The following is a 22,124-nucleotide window of genomic DNA, read 5'->3' as shown; positions in this document are numbered from 1 at the left end:
TCCGTCATTCTAGGGTCAAACCAAATCGACCCATATCCCATAAATTCTGTCACACACACCCCCCCCCCCCCCCCCCCCCCCCTTCACTGTTAAATTTTCTGCCAAACTTTCCCCATCATAACTATGGTTGGGAATTTTTCTGGGTTCAATCTAAAACTACCCGCTTTCAAACTAGCTAACAATGGACCCTTCCCCACTATATATTGTGATTATCCCAGCTGATGTATTTTGGCTAGATTCTCCCCAGCGAACCATATGCTGACATTGAGATATTGAGATGCTATATAATATATCCAGGGGTTAGGGACAGTCAAACCACCCTCGTCCTTTGATCTCTGCAGATGCTGTAATTTGATGCGTGCCCGTCCGCCCTTCCAAATCAGGTCCCTAAATAGAGTATTCTATTAAATTTGCTCTGTGCCAACCACACTGGAGCATTATGCAGTATATAGAGGAGCTGAGGCATAAGTATCATTTTGATCAGATTGACTCTTCCTGCCACCTAAAGAAATAGTTTCTTCCAGGCTCCAATCTTCTCCTGAAATATCCCAAGCAAAGGAGTTAGGTTGAGCCGCACATAGTCCTCTATCTTAGCCAAAATTATAATACCTAAGTATTTAAACTCAGGAATCACAGGATCCACTGTCAGAGCCGCCACCACGTCCAAGGGTAGCAACACAGACTTGTCCCAGTTAGTAGATAGTCCCGAAAGAGCCCCAAATTTAGTAATGCTATGCATAGCCACCCTCAAAGACTCCTGCGCATCTTCCAGAAATAATACATCGTCCGCATGCAGGGCTATCTTGTCTTCATGACTTCCATATCTATATCCCTTTATGCCCCTATCCCTCCGTATCGCCGCTTCCAGAGGCTCTATAGCAATTGCAAACAGCAGAGGAGACAAAGGGCACCCCTGCCACGTTCCCCTATATAAGGGAAAATCCCCAGACAGAAGGCCATTCACCCGTATCCATAGCCCTCAGGACCGCCCACAAATACCTCCACTCCACACTATCAAACACCTAGATTTTAGGCAATCTCTCACTGAATATAGGAGCAATTTCCGAAATTTTGACATTCGATTTTATATAACTTTTTTTTTAACCCACAGCATGAAAGTAAGGTTAATAATATAATTTTAATTACAAAATCTTCAGATTACTCAAATTAGTTGATGCAAAAATGAGTACACCCAGATCAAAAATTACTACATCTAGTATTTTGGGTGACCTCCATGATTGTTTAAGGGCATCACCAAATTTTGTAGGCATGTAATGGATGTTGGTGACATATTGCAACATCAGGTGATCTGATGAAGGCGGATTCACAGCTGAAAAGCTTTGTGAGGAGATAATGACCAAGCAAAGAAGTTTCTTTTCTATCTAAAACAAGTGTCTGTCTAAAGGCCCCGTCACACATAGCGAGATCGCTAGCGAGATCGCTGCTGAGTCACAAGTTTTGTGACGCAACAGCGACCTCAGTAGCGATCTCGCTATGTGTGACACGTACCAGCGATCAGGCCCCTGCTGTGAGATCGCTGGTCGTGTCGGAATGGCCTGGACCTTTTTTTGGTCGTTGAGGTCCCGCTGACATCGCTGGATCGGTGTGTGTGACACCGATCCAGCGATGTCTTCACTGGTAACCAGGGTAAACATCGGGTTACTAAGCGCAGGGCCGCGCTTAGTAACCCGATGTTTACCCTGGTTACCAGCGTAAATGTAAAAAAAACCAAACAGTACATACTCACCATCTGATGTCCGTCAGGTCCCTTGCCGTCTGCTTCCCGCTCTCACTGAGTGCCGCCGTACAGTGAGAGCACAGCAGAGCGGTGACGTCACCGCTGCGCTCTGCTCTCACTGTACGGCGGCACTCAGTGAGAGCGGGAAGCAGACAGCAAGGGACCTGACGGACACCGAAAGGCGAGTATGTACTGTTTGTTTTTTTTGGTAACCAGGGTAAACATCGGGTTACTAAGCGCGGCCCTGCGCTTAGTAACCCGATGTTTACCCTGGTTACCCGGGTGCTGCAGGGGGACTTCGGCATCGTTGAAGACAGTTTCAACGATGCCGAAGTCGTTCCCCTGATAGTTGGTCGCTGGAGAGAGCTGTCTGTGTGACAGCTCCCCAGCGACCACACAACGACTTACCAACGATCAGGGCCAGGTCGTATCGCTGGTCGTGATCGTTGGTAAATCGCTATGTGAGACGGGGCCTTTAGTCTGAGTGCCCTAATCAGCCGTACTTTTCCTTCTTTGGATATTGCAACATCAGACTTTTGTCATTCTTCGAGAACACACATCTTGTAGAGACTTGATGGAGACATCTTGTAGAGACTTGATGGAGAGTGATGAAAACTTGTCTCTTCAGTATCCCCCATAGATGTGCGGTGGGGCTCACATCAGGGCAGACTTGGCCACTGAATCGCTTTCACCCTGTTCCTCTTCACAAATGCAACACGTGTTTTTTGGATCATTGTTATGTTGGAAAAGTGCACGTCTACCAAGGGCTCGGGGTGATGGGAGCATCATCTCTTTGAATATATAGCGCGTGAATTTGTGATAACAATGTGATGTAGCTCCCAACACCAGCAGTTCTCATGCGACTCCACAGAAGGACATGGCCATCGCCATGTTACACTGAAGGCACCATGCATTTTTATAAATTCATTTCAAGATTTTTATGTAAAGATTTTCACATATCACGGAAATTCAACCAACAAAACATGACAAGCAGTAGAGCCTAAGAACAGTCAATATGACATCAACAGAACATAAATGTATAGATACACCAGGAAGAAAACCGAGACAAAAGGGGGAATAGGTCTGAAGAAAAGCAGAAAGCAGACACCAGACCTAGAAGAGAACAACTAGAGTAGCACACCGCAGATGACCCAAACTGAGGATATTTTACCCTCGAATGGACTTACAAAGCGGGGAGGCTAGGAACACGTGCCAATGAAACGGTTTTTATTAAAGTTTTTGGTCTTTTCTTTGAGCGAGTGGGTAATCAGCAATTCTATACACTGGCTTGAAGTTATTTCCGAAAAATATTCCTCCATGGATGGAGCTGACTGACTTCCAGTGAAGTGGAAAGATCGTTTTTGCTGCTTGAAGCTGGTGTCTTTAGTGCGATCTATTAAACCTAGGACCCGACATACAGAACAATAGCAATAGGACTGCCTCCGGTCTTTTGGGATCTGTCACTCATAAATTCATTTTTCTGAATGAATGGTGCCTACAGTGATGTGTCTCCAGATACCCGATCTTCAGAAATCTCTATAGGGATTTCTGAAGAGTCAAGTTGAGCATCACTCTCCATCCAGGCGTTCTTGAAGAATGGAAAAAGATGTTGCCATATGTCACTAACTCATTCATTCCATGCCTAGAAGACTTGGTGCTGTCCTTAAGTCATGGAGGTCACACATAATACTATATGTAGTAGTCTTTGATCTGGGGTGTATTTGTTTTTGCATTAATGAAATGTAATGAGTTATATTAACCTCACTTTTATTTTTTGAGTTAAAAAATGTTGTATGAAATTCTTGTCAATTTTGGAAATTGTTCTTGCATGCAAATATCAAAAGACTGACCGTCACTTCCAAACTGAAATCAGGTGTGAACAGGTGCTTACTAAGTTGGTAATATATCTCCATATATAACCAGCAAATAAAGTTGCACGCTGTAGTGCTATAGCATGCCAACATGAAATACCGTATATACTCGTGTATAAGCCGAGATTTTCAGCACAATTTTTTGTGCTGGGAACGTCCCCCTTGGCTTATACACGAGTCATTGTCCAGAAAGCCAGTGGGGGAGCTGCGGCTGTGACATCATACTCGCCCGCCTTGCGCAGTCGCTGCACGTCCCTGCATGTCCCTGCATCTCTGTTGACCTGCTGCAGCAGCTCTTCCTGTGCTCAGCGGTCACGTGGTACCGCTCATTAAGGTAATGAATATGCACGCGTCTCCACTCCCCTAGGCATGGAGCGCATATTCATTACCTTAATGAGCAGTACCATGTGACCGATCAGCACAGGAAGAGCTGCCGCATCAGGACAACGGAGATGCAGGGATGTGCGGTGACCGTGCGAGGAGGGTGAGTATGACGGGGAGGACGCCGAGCCATGCATACAACTAGGAGACCGGGGGAGCCACACATAGCAGGACAGGGATGAGGGGACAATGCATTTTCAGCTTATACTCGAGTCAATAAGCTTACCCAGTTTTCCGTGGCAAAATTAGGTGCCTCGGCTTATACTCTGGTCGGCTTATACTCTAGTATATACGGTATAAGAAACTTGAATTGCATTACTGCTCTAGAAAATATGAAAAATTGAAAATACTTAGTGTATAAAGTGGTAAAATCATGTGTACCTGGCAGTCACGATAAGGCGATTTCGTGTTGCTGGGAACCTGCCTAATGTGAATCCTTTCTTAGGCTTGTATACATTCACATTAGGCAGGTTCCTAGCAATGAGAATCGCCTTATCACGGCTTCAGAGTACACATGAATTGGCCAATTTATGTGCCAAGTATTGTTAATTTTTCATGTTTTCTAGTGCAGTAATGCAATTCAAATGTCATATATTTCAGAGTGCTACTTTGTTTTTTCTTGTATTCAGTTAGATATTGATTAACCCCTTTCGGAGCTTGGACGGGAAAGTATGTCCGAGGTCAGAACTCCCGCTTTGATGCGGGATCAGGCGGTGAGCCCGCATCAAAGCCGGGACATGTCAGCTGTTTTGTACAGCTGACATGTGCCCGCAATAGCGGCGGGTGGAATCGCGATTCTCCCGCCGCTGTTAACTAGTTAAATGCCGCTGTCAAACGCTGACAGCTGCATTTAATTAGCGCTTCCGGCCATCGGGCTGGAAATGAGCACATCGCTGACCCTCGTCACATGATCGAGGGTCAGCGATGCGTCGGCATGACAACCAGAGGTCTCCTTGAGACCTCTATGGTTGTTGATGCCGGATTGCTGTGAGCGCCACCCTGTGGTCGGCGCTCATAGCAATGCAGTAATTCAGCTACATAGGAGCGATCTGAGCATCTCTCCTGTGTATTTATTCCCATAATCCTATTTAGCAACGGCTAAATTCACTTCGCTAATATATCAAAAATATAATTTAATAAGGTAGGTACCATGAAAGAAAAGAAGTGATGAAAAATGCAATTAAAACTGTAAATTTATTTGTGAATAATTAAAATGGTAATAAATACATAAGACAGAAATGGGGGAAACTGAAACCTCCAAATACAGGGGGAGATTTTAACCAGCACAGTTTCAACAAGTGATGTAACTGTAGATATTAAAATCTTAATGTAGTTGGAATTGCTAGTTACAACCATGAAATAAAAATGCACAGTAACAGTATATATGTACGCAAGGTGCAATTAATATATATATTCAGAGGTGCTATATTCCCTAGTCACAGGAGGCAGATGGAGGTATGCCCAGCTAAGCCGAATTTGTAGCTAATAAAACTGGGAAATAGTACAACCACTATACTACCTATATTCCTGCTCGAGAAGTAAGGGAAGGGAAAGCAAGGATTCACTATAAAAAGTCAATTACCTGCCGTGCAGATTGTTGCTATAGCAAGGCCATGCGCTATATTTAGAGTGCGGGTATGGCTCTCCCGCGCCCGAAGAGCGCTGTTTCGCAATAGCTTCTTCAGCCACTTTGAAGAAGCTATTGCGAAACGGCGCTCGTGGGGCGCGGGAGAGCCATACCCGCACTCTAAATATAGCGCATGGCCTTGCTATAGCAACAATCTGCACGGCAGGTAATTGACTTTTTATAGTGAATCCTTGCTTTCCCTTCCCTTACTTCTCGAGCAGGAATATAGGTAGTATAGTGGTTGTACTATTTCCCAGTTTTATTAGCTACAAATTCGGCTTAGCTGGGCATACCTCCATCTGCCTCCTGTGACTAGGGAATATAGCACCTCTGAATATATATATTAATTGCACCTTGCGTACATATATACTGTTACTGTGCATTTTTATTTCATGGTTGTAACTAGCAATTCCAACTACATTAAGATTTGAATATCTATAGTTACATCACTTGTTGAAACTGTGCTGGTTAAAATCTCCCCCTGTATTTGGAGGTTTCCGTTTCCCCCATTTCTGTCTTATGTATTTATTACCATTTTAATTATTCACAAATAAATTTACAGTTTTAATTGCATTTTTCATCACTTCTTTTCTTTTATGGTACCTACCTTATTAGGTTATGTTTTTGATCGCTCCTATGTAGCAGAGCCGATCAGGTTATGCCACCTTCTAGCCTCATATGGAGGCTATTGAAGCATGGCAAAAAAACAAAAAAAACAAACAGTTTTAGAAAAAATATAAAAGTTTAAATCACACCCCCCTTTCGCCCCATTCAAAATAAAACAATAAAAAAAATCAATTATACACATTTGGTATCGCCGCTTTCAGAATCACCCGATCTATCAATAAAAAAAAGATTAACCTGATCGCTAAACGGTGTAACAAGAAAAAAATCGAAACGCCAGAATTACGTTTTTTTTGTTACCGCGACATTGCATTGAAATGCAATAACAGGCGATCAAAAAGAACGTATCTGCACCAAAATGGTATAGTTAAAAACGTCAGCTCGGCACTCAAAAAATAAGCCCTCACCCGGCCCCAGATCACGAAAAATGGAGACGTTACGGGTATCGGAAAATGGCGCAGTTTTTTTTTTTTATGGCAAAGTTTGGTATTTTTTTTTACCACTTAGATTAAAAAGAACCTAGACATGTTTGGTGTCTATGAACTTGTAATGACCTTGAGAATCATTATGGCAGGTCAGTTTTAGCATTTAGTGAACCTAGCAAAAAAGCCCAACATAAAACAAGTGTGGGATTGTACTTTTTTTTTTTTTTTTTACAATTTCACCGCACTTGGAATTTTTTTCCTGTTTTCATGTTAATGACATGCAAAAACCAATGATGTCGTTCAAAAGTACAACTTGTCCAGCAAAAAATAATACCTCACATGGCCATATTGTCGGAAAAATAAAAAAGTTATGGTCATGAAGGGGTTAAAATCATACTTTTCGAAGGGGGTGTACTTATTTATGCTGAGCACTGTACATGTATAGAAGTATTGACCAGAGATGAGTGTTTATCAGTACAGATCTTTCGACGCAGACTGTTTTATATTGTAATAAATGGTGTCATACTAGTAACGTTTTATTGGACTAAATGGGTAAAAAACCAATAAACAATATTTCACACTAATACTGCATAAGTATATCTAGAAAGATAATAGGATGCCAGTTTTGAGCTATTGTGGAAGGGTTTGGGATCGGATCAGTATCATTCCAAGAATACCATTGTAATAAGAATGAATGTATTGCATACATCTCTAGATCCCTGTCATTTACTAAAGCACTAGATTTATATCTAGAAACCCATATTGAAAAATACTTATTGCAAACTGGTGCTGAGAATGCACTATTGGAGTTGGCTAGAGTTCACCTATACCGTGGGTGAAATAGGTATCGAACACATCACCAAATTTCTAAGGAAATATATTTCTAAAGGTGCTATTGACATGAAATTCTCACCAGATGTCTGTAACAACCCATCCAATCCACATTGGCAAAGAAATCAAACCATAGATGTCCATAAATGATGTGTAATAATGAGCAATGACACAGGGAAAAAGTATTGAACACGCTTACTGAAATTTATTTGATACTTCATACAAAAGCCTTTGTTGGTGACGAAGCTTCAAGATGCCTCCTGTATGGATAAACTAGTCGCAGGCTTTGCTCAGGTGTGATTTTGGCCCATTCTCTCACACAAACACTTTTCACATCCTGAAGCTCCTGTGGGCTCCTTCTATGAACTCTGAGCTTTAGTTCCTTCCATAAATTTTCGATTGGATTCAGGTCCGGTGATTGGCTGGGCCATTCTAGCAGCTTTTTCTTTTTCGGAAACCAATTGATCATTTTCTTGGCTGTGTGTTTGGGATCATTGTCTTGCTAAAATGTCCTACCACGTTTCATCCTTATCATGCTGGTAGATGGCAACAGATTTTTGTCAAGAATGTCTCGGTACATTTGTCCATTCATCCTTATTTCAATGATTTGAAGTTTGCCAGTGCTGTATGCTGAAAAACAGCCCCAAACCAGGGTTTTCCCACTTCCAAACTTAACTGTTGCTATGGTGTATTTGGCATGCTATGCAGTGCCCTTTAAACCTCCAAACTTGATGCATATTTAGGTCATTCAGAGAAATCAGTTTTGGTCTCCTTCTGACTAGTCACTAGACTATATTCTCCCAGTATTTCATTTCAGTTGTCTAATTGTTGTTGAGCAAACTTTAAAATCGCCAGAACATGCCTTTTGTTCAGCAATTGCTTTCAATGTGCGTACTTAACCCCTTTATCTGAAATCTTGCGGGGGCACCTGGTCGTGGCCAGTTTATAGTGAAATTGTTCTTTCTACTTCCACATTATGGCCCCAACAGTGCTCACTGGAAACTTCAGTAGTTTAGAGATTCTTCTGTTACCAATACCATCAATATGTTTTGCAACAATAAGGTTTCGAAGGTATTGAGACAGCTCACTGGTTTTACCTATCATGGAATGTTTTTTTGTGTGGCACCTTGGTAATGGGACACCTTTTTATAGGCCATCAGTTGATCCAACTGATATTATTTTTGACTAAGTGGCAGAATTGCTTTCTAAGTACTGATAGATTTTCAGCTGCTGTCATGACTTTTCATGACATTTTGCACTGTTCTTTCTTTGTGTTCAATACTTTTTCTCCTGTGTCATTTCTCATTATTACACACAACTCAATTTTTGGACGTCTATCGTCTTTCTTTGCCTGTGTGGATTGGATGGGTTGTTACTGACATCTGGTGAGAATTTCATGTCAATAGCGCCTTTAGAAATATAATCCAAAAAATATTGTAAATTTAAGACTTACTTTTTTGGGGCGTGGCCTGACTGCTCATGGTGGAGGCTGCTTGATCCAGGAGCTCCCATTCCCCAGGGCACTAAAGCGACTTTTAAAGCAGCCTGATCAGCCTTATTCTGCTGAAATTCGCCGCAGATATACATCCAACGACCCTCAGCTGATGGGAAAGGTAAAACACCTACAATCCTCGCTCCCTATGCGGGTCTCAGATTACTTTCCCCCTGGCCGCCCAGACTCTGCGCCTCTCTCTAACATGGCGCCTCCTTCCCCTCGTGCAGCTCGTGCTTCTCGCCGAGACACCCAAGCACAGGACGCCGCTTCTGCAGTGCTTTCTCCGGACACTCCGGTCACCCTCACCCTGATGAAAGGCTTACTGTCGGAGCTCAGGGTCTCCATTCAAGATGATATGAAAGCTATGGTGGCGGATCTCAGGAGGGAGGTTGTGGACCTGGGCAACCGCACGGACCACCTTGAGTCCAAACTGACTGAAGTCATACAGTCCCACAACACCCTCCTGGATGAGCACGAACAACTCCAGCAGACGGTTGAGGCGATCCAGATTAAGAACTACGACCTGGAAGATAGACACAGACGGAACAACGTCCGCCTTAGAGGCGTCCCGGAGTCGATCCCTCCCTCGGAGCTGAGAGCATTTCTTCAGGATTTCATGCTGGAGGCCCTTCCAGATATAGAGCCTAGAGACCTTAAAATAGACAGCATACACAGGGTGCCGAAGCCCTCCGGTGTCCGTTCGGATCTACCGCGAGACGTACTTGCGAGAGTCCACTTTTTCGAGGCTAAAGAAGACTTCCTGAGAGCATTAAGAGCTGCCCCTTCTCTCTCTGAGTGCTTTGTGAAGCTCGAGGTGTATCCGGACTTATCGCCGGGCACCTTGGCCCTGCGCCGCACGTTCAAGCCCTACACGACGTTGCTGCGGGAAAAAGAGGTGACATATAGATGGGGGCACCCCACTCGTCTTATCATTCGAAGAAATGACGTCACCCACGTCTGTCTCACGCCCGCTCAAACAGCACAACTCTTAAAGGGCTGGAATTTTCTCTCGTCGTCTCCATCGGCAACGACACAGCGTCCCGGACGGGACAACTTCGATAAGCAAGGACCTCGCGGAAGAAGGATCGATCCAGAATGGAGAGTCGCCTGACCTAGTATTGGCTGAACTGGTTCTCATTTTTGATGGATAATGTGTCCAGGGGACCGTCTTCCTGGTCTCCTCTTTTGCACCTCCCAGGTTGTATTATTGACCCTTTCCCCCTTTTATCTTCCTCTCTTCTCCCCTTCCTTTTCTCTCCTTCCCTCTTTAACAAATGCATCTGGGAATGTTGCCCCACCGAGCGATTTTTGCTCGCTCTGGACTGTTTGGTTTTTTCCTTTTTTTTCCTTATTTTTTCTACCTATTTGTTGTTGGTGAGCTGCCGAACTCCTCGGTCCTCCCCCGTGTGAGATGCCGGGGTTCCGTACTCCTCTTTTTTTTTTTTTTACTGATTTTTTACTTTCCTTTTTATTTTTATCTTTTTTGTTGTGACGCATTTGCGTCTTTAGTGTTATATAGACTGTTGAGACTTAATGTTTTTGCTATATGTTTTCTCCCCCTCCCCTTCCCCTTTATGCAGCATACTCTTCTCAAATTTAGTTGTTCTGATATACAAATTAGCGATTCGTTCTCGACTGTTACCATGCCTATCTCCATACTAGCCCTGAACGTGAACGGCCTAAACTCGCCTCAAAAGCGCTCACTCCTATATGGCCAACTAAAAAAGGCGCTTGCGGATATTGTCTTTTTGCAGGAGACTCATCTATTAGAGGCTGATAACTACCGTGTAACCTCCTGCTTTTATCCTCAGCGTTTCTTCTCCAACGCCCAGGATAAAAAATCTGGAGTGGCAATTTTCATTGGTGCCAACCTGTCATTTGACCTGATTAAGGTCTTCTCTGACCCCGAGGGAAGATATTTGCTTCTGACCTGTCACCTGAACGATGTACTGTACTCTATTAGCGATCTACGCCCCCAACTCAAGACAACCTGCATTTCTTAAATCACTCTTGGACGAACTCGCCCCCTCCATGGTGGGACACAAACTGATTGCGGGCGACCTTAATGCTCCCTTAAACAAATCTCTCGACTGTTCGTCTCCCTTGACTTTTAGATCTGACCTCGCCCCTATCACCTCCTCCTTTCATTTACACGACATTTGGCGGTACCTCCACAGCAATGAACGGGACTATACCTTTTCCCCGAGACATAAATCATTTAGCCGTATAGATTATTTTTTAGTTAACGACTCCCTTCTTCCCTTGTGTATGTCTGCCTCTATTGACTCCATCTCCTGGTCGGACCATGCCCCTATTACTCTAAATCTCTCTGACTCCACTCCCTACTCTCCCCTGACCTCTTGGAAAATGAACGAACACCTCCTGACATCCCCGACTAACCATAACGTCCTTACTACCCACCTGAAAGAATTTTTTCACCTTAATAACGTTGGTAACATTGCTCCGGATGTGTTATGGTTTGTGCACAAAGCTGTAATGCGAGGTCATTTTCTCAAATTGGCAGCACACACCAAAAAACAGTACAATGCGACTCTGGATTCCCTCCTGACCAGGATTAAAATGCTCGAACGTTCCTGTAAGTCCTCCCCAGATTCTGTGATCCTCCCTGACCTGCTGAAGGCTTGGAGCCAACTCCGTGCTTTCCTTCTCTCTCGAGTTGAGCTTCAGCTGAAAAAAAAACAAATCAATCTATTATGGGATGGGGGACAGGGCCGGTGCCCTCCTCGCTCGTAGAATTAAAAAAAAACAGACCCGATCCAGAATCTCGCATATCATCTCCCCCCGAGGCGACACAATCCGTAACCCTATACTAATTGCCGAACAATTTCGCTCTTATTACAATGATCTCTATAATCTTGCCACTTCCCCCTCTACGCCGCAACCTTCTCCTGACGTTATTTCTGCTTTCCTCTCAAGAGCTAAACTACCTTCTTTGTCCTCAGACCAACTAGAATATCTAAATAAACCTTTCACCCTCCCTGAAATTCTTGAGGTCATTCGCACCTCCAAAAAGCGTTCTGCCCCCTGCCCAGATGGTTTCCCCTATCAGTATTACTCTTCTTTTTCCCCCCTTCTAGCTCCCTACCTCTTATCTCTTTTTCAGTTCTGGCAAAGTGAGGGATGTATTAAGCCTGAGGGACTGAGAGTGTCTATTTCCACAATTCCGAAATCGGGAAAACCCCCCACAGACCCGAGCAGCTATCGCCCGATAGCCTTGTTTAACTGCGATCTGAAAATTTACGCTGCTGGCGGAACGCCTCAAGACCGTTCTCCCGTCTTTGATCGCTTTGGACCAGGTGGGATTCATTCCTGACCGTCAAGCGAGAGATGCCACAAGAAGGGTTATAGATCTCCTGGAGATACTGGAGGGGAGAGGTTCCCCCGGTGTACTCGTGTCCCTTGATGCGGAAAAAGCTTTTGACCGCGTGCACTGGGGGTATCTAGCAGCTGTCCTGGATAAATTTGCCTTCTGTGGTAATATTAAATCAGCCATTATGGCCTTATACTCCTCACCTTGCGCCTTTGTTAAAGCGGGTGGTTTTTCTTCCTCCACTTTTCCAATAACCAACGGGACACGCCAGGGCTGCCCCCTCTCCCCCCTCATTTTTGCCCTTGCGAAGGAGCCGCTGGCAGCTGTCATTCGCTCTCACCCTGATATTTCAAGTATCACTGTGGGCCCTGTGGGCCATAGAATCAGTCTCTATGCTGACGACGTTCTCCTTACTTGCACGAACCCTTCGATTTCCATTCCAGCTATCGTGTCTGTACTCTCCGACTTTTCTAATGTCTCTTTCTATAAGCTCAACCTCACCAAATCCTCGATTTTTCCCAATCAACCTCTCCTCCTCCACTCAACATTTGCTTTCCACTCAATTCCCTTTCAGATGGGCCCCAGACTGCTTTCGCTACTTGGGGATCCACATTTCCTCTCTAAAAAATATTCTCAAAACTAACTGCGACTCCTTGCTCTCAACTATTCGCTTGATCTGTGCGGAATATTCTACCTACCAATTATCATGGATCGCCCAGATCCAAACTGTCAATATGATGCTCCTCCCCAAGATCCTATACCTTCTCCGCTGCCTACCCCTCCCATTTCCTAAAAAGTACTTAAACCTTTTTCAGTCGGTTCTGGGTCGATTCATTTGGAGCAACAAGCCACACCGCGTCGCCATGTCTACACTGACCCTCCCATACACTAGGGGTGGCTTTGGTGTTCCTGACACCACAGCATATTACTCATCAATTGTCTTAGATGTGGCGAGGATTTGGTGGGTGGAGTCTCCTTCCTCGCTCTGGCTACAAATTGAGTCATGTTATGCTCCTCGTGGATTGACCAGACTTCTTTTGGAGATGAACCTCCTTCGCTTCTCCCCCCCTGTCCACCACTCTTTGCACTATTCAGGGACTCCACTCGATTTGGCATAAATTCAGCAAATCACATTTCCCTTTCCTTTATAAGCATATTTCCCTGCGTGCTGTAGAAACGCTTATGGGGGAGATTTCCTTTGCGGCATGGAGAGATGGAGCCACATCCTCGCTCAGCGACCTACTGGATCTGGGTCTCCTTCTACCCTATAATATCCTAGCAGCCAAATTTTCCCTCCCTCCCTCGTCTTTGTTCTCTTACTTTCGTCTCCGACATTTTCTCAGCATGGTGGCCATCCCAGAATGCGATCTCTCAGAGATCAATCTCTCGTTACAAGCCCTCTTTAAACAAATTGGACACACCCGCCGTGGGGTGTCTATCATATATAAAGCCCTTCTCGCCCTATGATCCACTGTTAAACTTCCATACATGCTCAGATGGGAGTCCAGACTTGCCTTTTCGACATCTCTGGAGCAATGGCAAACAGCCTCTGGACATGCTGCACACTTTACTCGATGTATTAACCAACTGGTGCAATCGAAAAAACTCATGTTCAACTGGTATTTGACTCCTGCATGGATGGCTAGATTTGGGAGCCCAGGTTCCTCCCCCTCCCCCCTCTGCTGGAAGGGTTGTTCTGAGCTGGGCTCGGAGACTCATATGTGGTGGACCTGCCCTGGCGTGAGACGGTATTGGGTTGAGGTGGGATCCCTTCTGTCTTCATTGACTGGTCTACCCCTGGACCTAACGCTCACTCTAGCTTTATTGGGCCTGGACTTGGACTCTTTCCCCCTAACTCTGAGACCCATCATAACCAATACTCTCATAGCTGCGCACTGGAGGTCTCCGGCCCTCCCTACTCTTCCCGAGACAATTTCTCGCTTGAACCTACATTGTGCATATGAGATTATGCTTGCGCATGATTTGAGCCAGAAAACTACGGTTCTGAATTGGTGGGACCCATGGATCTCCTCTAATTATAACACGGTTGATGTTCCTCCCTGATTCCCGCTGAGAATATGTCTGTTGCGTACTCCTTGCTCCCGTGCTGGACGTCCTACTTGTACACTTTGAATCTTACACTGGATAAGATGTATTGCTGCATACTCCCCCCTCCCCTCCCTCCCCATCCCCCATGGCTATTTTGACCTCTTCTTTTTTGTTCTTGTTTGATGTCTGTTTGTCTCTATTATTTTTTGAAATCTTTGATAAAAAAACTACTGGTTTAAAAAAAGACTCACTTTTTCCCCCAAATTTTTTAGAATCCATATATAGCTTACCGTGGGGACAGTTGTGTTGGAGCTTGGTCCCAGGAGGTATGGTCGCTGCTGCAGGAAGATGGCATCAAGAGTGGGGCAATGTTACTGGCCTCGTGCTGTAGGGGAGGGGGTGTTCAGCGGTGCACCACTCTAAATATCGGGAGTCCCCACACTTCCCCTCCTTTTAACTGTGGTGGACTTTGGCAAAATGGCTGCCAGAGGCGGCACATGCACAGTTATCCCGAGAACCAGAGGCAGCCATTTTCCCTAAGTTCACCGCAGGGAAGAGGAATGGAAGTACTAGGACTCCTGACATTTTGTGAAAGATCGGGACCCGACTCAGCCTCGTACCACCGAACACCTCTTCCTCCTAGCCTGGGGTCTGCAGCATCGCCCCACTCCTGCCACCTCCAGCTTCCTGGGGCAGTGACCCTGCCTCTACACTACGCTCAGCGTGCTGTAAAAATGAAGTGGCACATACCCACCCATGGATCTCCTGACATTTTCCACTTCATCATCTAGCCTGGTCGACATCTGACATGTCTACAGCCACGTTCTGACCAGGCTGGAAGAGCAGGAAAGGTGAGTGACAGGGGATCCATATGTGAGTGTGTGCTATATCTTTGTGTGTGAGATTAATCATTGTTTTTTTTTTTCTCAATTCCAAGCAGAATGTTAGAAAAATGTGCTTTGTTTTTTGTGCAGATCTAATGCGCCGCCAGGAAGAGCTGCGAAGATTAGAGGAGATGAGGAACCAGGAGCTTCAAAAGCGAAAGCAGTTTCATATGAGGTAACATTTCAGAGTAGTAGTCTATAATATGTATATTTATTTTAACCTTGTGTAAATGATTTATTCAGTATATTATGTAAATATGACTGGTTTAAAAGCTTTAGCTGCATGGCAAGACAAGGATCGCTATCTATGTAGTAAAAAAACATATTTCTCAGTCTTCATTCATCTTTGCTGTATCCGGTGGGACTTGATGAGTCCGCTCAATAACTTTAAATGGCCGGTGAGCTAAAGTTCTCCTGTGTAATCTAGTTGGCACCTCACCACAGGATAAGTGAGAACTTGCTGATTGGTGATGGTCCTGCACTGATCAGCAAACTAAGATTTTTTTAACATTTTTTTTTAATTTTTTAAATCCTCCTGGTACTTTTGTCCCCTTTAGAATGGAGCAACAGTGCACATGTCTGATCGCTGCTCTGTTCATTGTCTATGGGGCTGCCTGAGAAAGCTGAACACAGTGCCGGGCAGCCCCATAGAGAATGAATGGAGCGACGGGTGATCATGTACATTGTTGCTGCTCCATTCTAACGGGAACAAAAAGTGCAGACCACCAGAAATCAATAAGATCTCCCCCTATCCTGTCCTGCCCCAAGTTTGCCCACTTCTTTGGAGCTTGTCAAAAATGGCGCGAATATGCCAAAAGCCGACAGTTGTGCCAAATTTTATTTCCTACCCCAAATCTTTTTAATTCAGAATACTGGCGTAAAAGCTTTGATAAATTATGCCCAAGTGTTTTCTGAGACGTTACGAGTCTGGTTGACTCTTAGTCATAGGTGGGAAACATCTTAAAAAGACTAAGTAGCAAATAACATAAGCAGAAAATATGATTTTCTTAACTGAAAATATATGAATAAATTAAAGGTCCTGCTTTGCTTCTTTTCCGGGAGGTGTAAATACCACTTAGTAAGTTTCTTAGATTTTGGTTTCAGATCTCTGGGTTGACATCAGATATTTAAGAGATGACCCCTGAGTCGGTGGAGTCTAGTGATGCTCCATGCCATTACACTGTGTTGTTACTCAGAAGCGTAGATTTGGGCGTCACACCATCATGTGCCCCACTTCATGCTCTCCATATTCACATCTATTGTAGACATGAAGAAGAGCACAGACGTCGTGAAGAAGAGATGATTCGTCAGAGGGAGCAGGAAGATCTTAGACGTCAGGAAAGTTTCAAGCCCGCCTACATGGACACTGTAAGTACCGTTTACAAATTCAATCCACTTTTCATAGAACACGTCTCCTTTTTGGAGATCGACCATCCTCACCCTGCTGAGTGTTGTGGATGCTCTTTGGCTTCTTTACATCCCTCACATTTATGTGTGTTACATTCACAACCTACTTTTGTAATTGTGTGATTCTGTGTTGCTTTTATACCGTGAAAACAGGTACCAAAACCAAGAAAAAAACCATTGTGTTCATTGACAAAAGCTTTTGTATTTTCTTGTATTTATTTTCTTCCTATTTATGAGGGAAAACGTCCTGGAATGTGATAATTGTGTGATCTAGTGTTGTCTTCTGACGTGCCCAGCTTTGTATCGGATGTCTTCTTCACCTCGTACATTAGCCTTTTACATGACCAAATTACTAATTTACCAGCGATTGTTTGGCCCTTGTTACATGGATTATATTGAAATGTAATATTTTATTGTATTTTAGGCCGTGTTCACATTACCACTGAGAATCTTAGTGTCTATATTTAATAATTCTTTATAAAGTCACATATTTAGTTTTTTTTTTGTTTCATTCTGGTGAAAAAATGTATATATTTCATGAAAAAAAGTTTAAGACAAAATGTATGTATGTGACCAATTATATATTTTTATTAATCTTTGTATTCAGCAAAAATGGTGTCGGGGAATACAGTTCTTACCAGGGAAAAACATTCTGTGTAACTGTGTAACCGTTCTACAAAAGAGAGAGAAATGCGTAGTAAATTTTCAGATACTGGTTTGTGTTCTAGATCATTTCTTTTCAGTGCTTTATTTTCTTTTTTTATTTTTAAAAGAAGCAATGATTTGTAAGGAAGGACCTTTGTGCTTTTAATCTATATATGGATCCATTCTTCTCAGCCTCCGCTACCAGAAGTAACAATATCTGCAGCTAAACTGATGTAAAAATTACCAGAGTGGTTTGGAAATAACCACTTTTCTGTATAACTTTCCTATTTTTTCCCTTGGTACAGGTTTTGTAATGAAATGTGCTGTGTCTGGGTCTAAAAGTGTACTAGAGTAACACATTACTTTAAAAAAAAAAAAAATATATATATATATATATATATATATATATAATTCTCATCTTTCGCGAAAAAGTGCATTTATTATTGCTTGTTATGGAAATGCATTGCGTGTGTGATTTTGCATAAATTTTGAAATTCGTCATTTTCTACATTTAGCTTTTATCCTAAGTAATATTGCAAGACTCTTTAAAGGGTTGATTGTGACTTGTAGGATCGCTACTTCCAACAGGTGGCGCTATCGAATTCAAGTCCTCTTTTTCTCTGAAGAGACAATTTGCATATTCATTTTCTACAATAAGTTTGATTTATTTACTTAATTTTAGGACCTGGTTTCTTAGCAGCCACGTCTCATACTTTGCAGGCTGTAGAGTAGAAGAGGACTATAGTAACAAAATGAGCGGTTACTTACCCTCCCCAGGTCAGGTGTCACCTCTCCACTGCTGCTCTGGTCTTATTGAACCACTGCTGACAATCACTGGGCTCAGGAACTCGCTCTGTCCATATTGGCTGAGCCAAGTGATTGTTACAAGCGCTGTAGATGTGCGGTCACTGCTGCAGGTGATTAACAAAGACCGGAAGCAGAACTGGAGGGTGAGTGAACAGCTAAGTTAATTTAAGAGCAGTGCAACCCAATGGCACGATACAAGTTTAAATGGGACAGCCTCTTTAAAGGGATGTGAGAGCAGCATGATGTAGGGGCTGAGACACTGATTACAGTGATGTGTCAGTTAATGGGCTGTGTTGCAGTTTCACTAAAATAAGTCTTTTGTCCGCAAGAGATTGTCACTACAGGACTAGGAGTCTCGTGCCTCCTAGTCAACTCTTTGTGTAACTGCACCACGACTGCTGATTACCAGCTATCATTCAATATATGGTGTACACAGAAAGCTGTCAGTCAGTGTTGTGGGCAGGATTAAACAGGGCTCTGCGTAGATCTGCTACATCTGCAGCAGAGAAAACAGTGACTTTGAAAATGACAGCATGCAGACCAGTAAGTGATTGCTACAATCAGGGTCTCAGCCCATACATCATGCCGTTCTCTATGATTGCATTGAAAAAACCTGCTGTCAAATTCCTTTTAATCTTGACATGTATCTTGCATTTAAACAAGCTTGTGATATATCCCAATGTCAGCTTCTGCGGGATGCCGAGAATGATCAATGGCAGACGAGGCGACATGGTGCTCATCAAGGCGCTTGAGCCTCTTTGTTCATGTAACTAATGGATGCTCTCATTACGTGGTACCCCACATGTCACAACTTCACAAAAAAAGCATAGAAGTTGAAACACCAAAACCGTTAACTGGATAACAATTACTAGCAGCAAATTATTCCCGTCACTCTGCACACGGATGGAGCACGAGTAGGGTCCAACCCGTAAATGTAATATGAAACACTTGGAGGTATGCAGATAAAGTGGAAGAAGAGTTTGTTTGTGTAATCCAAAAATATGCAGAGCAACATTGACGTTTCAGTCCAACATCTGGGACCTTCATCAGAATGCATGATTACACTTTTTTTTATTATTTTTTTTTACACTTCATCTGAGTGCAAAGTTTTCCATATTAAGTATATCAATTACTGTAAAATGAAGCAACCTAGTGGTTATTTGTGCCAAAACTTCAGCTGGAAAACATTCTTTAGCATTGGTCTTAGTAAAATTTGCTGTAACCCCAACAGAACCTTCTGAAACCTAAAAAAGTTCAATGGGACAGTCTGTGACTTCAGATATCTGGTCATGTCTGCATTAAAAGGGACGTTTGATATTCTCTTTTTTCCTTCTTGGTATGTCACCAGCCTCGTGGTATCATTCTGAATCGGTACAAATAATGTTCTGCATCGTGTAGAAATGAGACCAAGTATAAAACAAGTCAATGTTTTTCAGCCATTAATCTGGCCTTCAGCGTTATTTATGCCTATTGATGTCTTCACCTTATAAAAATCTCTTCAACTATTATTTTTTTGTTTTGTTTTGTAATTTTCCGTGCTGACATGAGAAGAACTTTGCTTTCCCAATGATTCTTATGAAGTCAAGTGTTGGAAGATGTAATTATTGCACTGCTCTGTTTTCAAGCACCTGCAGACCTAGCAGGCTGGCTCGGTGAGGAAGAGGTTCATCTCTTGATGTTGTCTTTTTAAGTCTGTGGTCTTGCTGGTGCCAAGCTTGCACAAAACTTTGTCACCTTCGTATGTATTAATAGAGTAGATAAATCATTGTGTAAACTCTGCTGTATGAAGTCATTGACCTTCTGCGCAGAGATCTCTTCCTTTTCAAGGTTTATTGTCATGATAACTTGTGGTGCATCATATTGTATGCAGGGTATTATTTCCCTTTATGCAAAAAAGGACCTATTTGTGTATTTTGTTCCATTTTTTTTCTTCCTTTAGGGGGGATATCCAATGCAAAAAATATTGTAATGTGCAATTTAGATTAAAAAAACTGTAAAAAAAACAAAACAAAACACATCCCCCTAAATTTACTATTGTTGTTATGCTCTAATTTCGTGTGTGGAACCTGGAAACAGTTTGCTTATTTTTTTAAATAAATATATATATATATATATATATATATATATATATATATATATATATATATATATATATATATATATATATATATATATATATATATATATATATATATATATATACATACATAGAGATATATATATATATATATAGATATATATATATATATATATATATATACTAGATGGTGGCCCGATTCTAACTCATCGGGTATTCTAGAATATGCATGTCCACGTAGTATATTGCCCAGCCATGTAGTATATTGCCCAGCCACGTAGTATATTGCCCAGCCACGCAGTATATTGCCCAGCCACGCAGTATATTGCCCAGCCACGCAGTATATTGCCCAGCCACGCAGTATATTGCCCAGCCACGCAGTATATTGCCCAGCCACGCAGTATATTGCCCAGCCACGCAGTATATTGCCCAGCCACGCAGTATATTGCCCAGCCACGCAGTATATTGCCCAGCCACGCAGTATATTGCCCAGCCACGCAGTATATTGCCCAGCCACGCAGTATATTGCCCAGCCACGCAGTATATTGCCCAGCCACGCAGTATATTGCCCAACCACGCAGTATATTGCCCAGCCACGCAGTATATTGCCCAGCCACGCAGTATATTGCCCAGACATGTAGTATAATGCCCAGTCACATAGTACACAGCACAGATACGTAGTATACAGCACAGATGCGTAGTATATTGCCCAGCCGCGTAGTATATTGCACAGAGCCACGTAGTATACTAGCCAGTCACATAGTATATTGGCCAGGCACGTAGTATGCACCACATCCCTGTTAAAAAAAAAAAAAAAAAAAAAGAATTAAAATAAAAAATAGTTACATACTCGCCCTCCGTTGGCCCCCGGATCGAAGCGGCCGGTTACCGACGCTCCTCGCGTGCTCCGGTCTGAAGAGCGCATTGCGGTCTCGCGAGATGATGACGTAGCGGTCTCGCGAGACCGCACGTCACCATCTCGCGAGACCGCAATGCATGGAGCTGTCACCGGGGCGACGCGAGGAGCGTCGGTAACCGGCCGCTTCGATCCGTGGGCCAACGGAGGGTGAGTATGTAACTATTTTTTATTTTTTTTTTAATTATTTTTAACATTAGATCTTTTTACTATTCATGCTGCATAGGCAGCATGAATAGTAAAAATTTGGTCACACAGGGTTAATAGCAGCGTTAACAGAGTGCGTTACACCGCGGTCAACGCTGCCATTAACCCTGTGTGAGCGCTGACTGGAGGGGAGTACGGAGCGGGCACTGACTGCGGGGAGGAAGGAGCGGCCACTTTTCCGCCGGACTGTGCCCGTCGCTGATTGGTCGTGGCAAAACAGCCACGACCAAATCAGCGACTTGGATTTCCATGACAGACAGAGGCCGTGACCAATGAATATCCGTGACAGACAGACAGAAAGACAGACAGACAGACAGATGGAAGTGACCCTTAGACAATTATAGATATATATATATTCCTACTAAAATATCTGTGCATCTCCTAGTGCAGACACAGAAAGCTTTTAGTGCTAAACCTCCCTAACTGTATTCTTTAACATCTGGGGCTACACAGCGACTTTGGCCACGACACTGGACGCTCGACGAATGTTTGCTACATTGCAGCGCAATACAAGTGGATGGGATCACATTGTTATCCCGAGGGTACTGCGATTGCGACAAGCAAGTTGCAAGAAGTCCAATCTGGTTATATTTTTTTGTGGTCAGTGTACCCTCTGGGTCGCAGTGAGACCCCATTCACTTGTATTGGCTTGCCATGAAGCAACAGCCCCTAGCTAACTTTGTCCGCACGACAGGTGTCGTTGCCAAATTCCCAGTGTAATCCTAGTCTAAATCACCTGGCAGAGCATCCATAAAGTGCTGTGCTCTGATAACTGAGAAAACTATGCGGCTGTGTAGTTCTCTCACCTC

General features: G+C 43.4%; 1 protein-coding gene across 3 annotated transcripts in view; it reads left to right on the top strand.

Moving 5' to 3' along the window:
- Window positions 1-22,124, top strand: part of PSPC1 (paraspeckle component 1) — a 133,310-nt gene that overhangs the window by 38,267 nt on the left and 72,919 nt on the right. For all 3 annotated transcript variants that reach the window (XR_013224081.1, XM_077298360.1, XM_077298361.1), the window contains exons 5-6: window positions 15,347-15,431; window positions 16,522-16,624. Coding sequence is in view for 2 of the 3 variants with exons in the window: in XM_077298360.1 (XP_077154475.1) it covers window positions 15,347-15,431; window positions 16,522-16,624 (188 nt within the window). In the remaining variant the exon portion in view is untranslated. The remainder of the gene's footprint in view (window positions 1-15,346; window positions 15,432-16,521; window positions 16,625-22,124) is intronic.

The sequence above is a fragment of the Ranitomeya variabilis genome, chromosome 3, assembly GCF_051348905.1.
Source record: "Ranitomeya variabilis isolate aRanVar5 chromosome 3, aRanVar5.hap1, whole genome shotgun sequence".
NCBI classification, from domain to species: Eukaryota; Metazoa; Chordata; class Amphibia; order Anura; family Dendrobatidae; genus Ranitomeya; species Ranitomeya variabilis.
The sequence above is the reverse complement of the archived record's forward strand: the minus strand, read 5'-3'. Positions and strand labels throughout refer to the sequence as shown.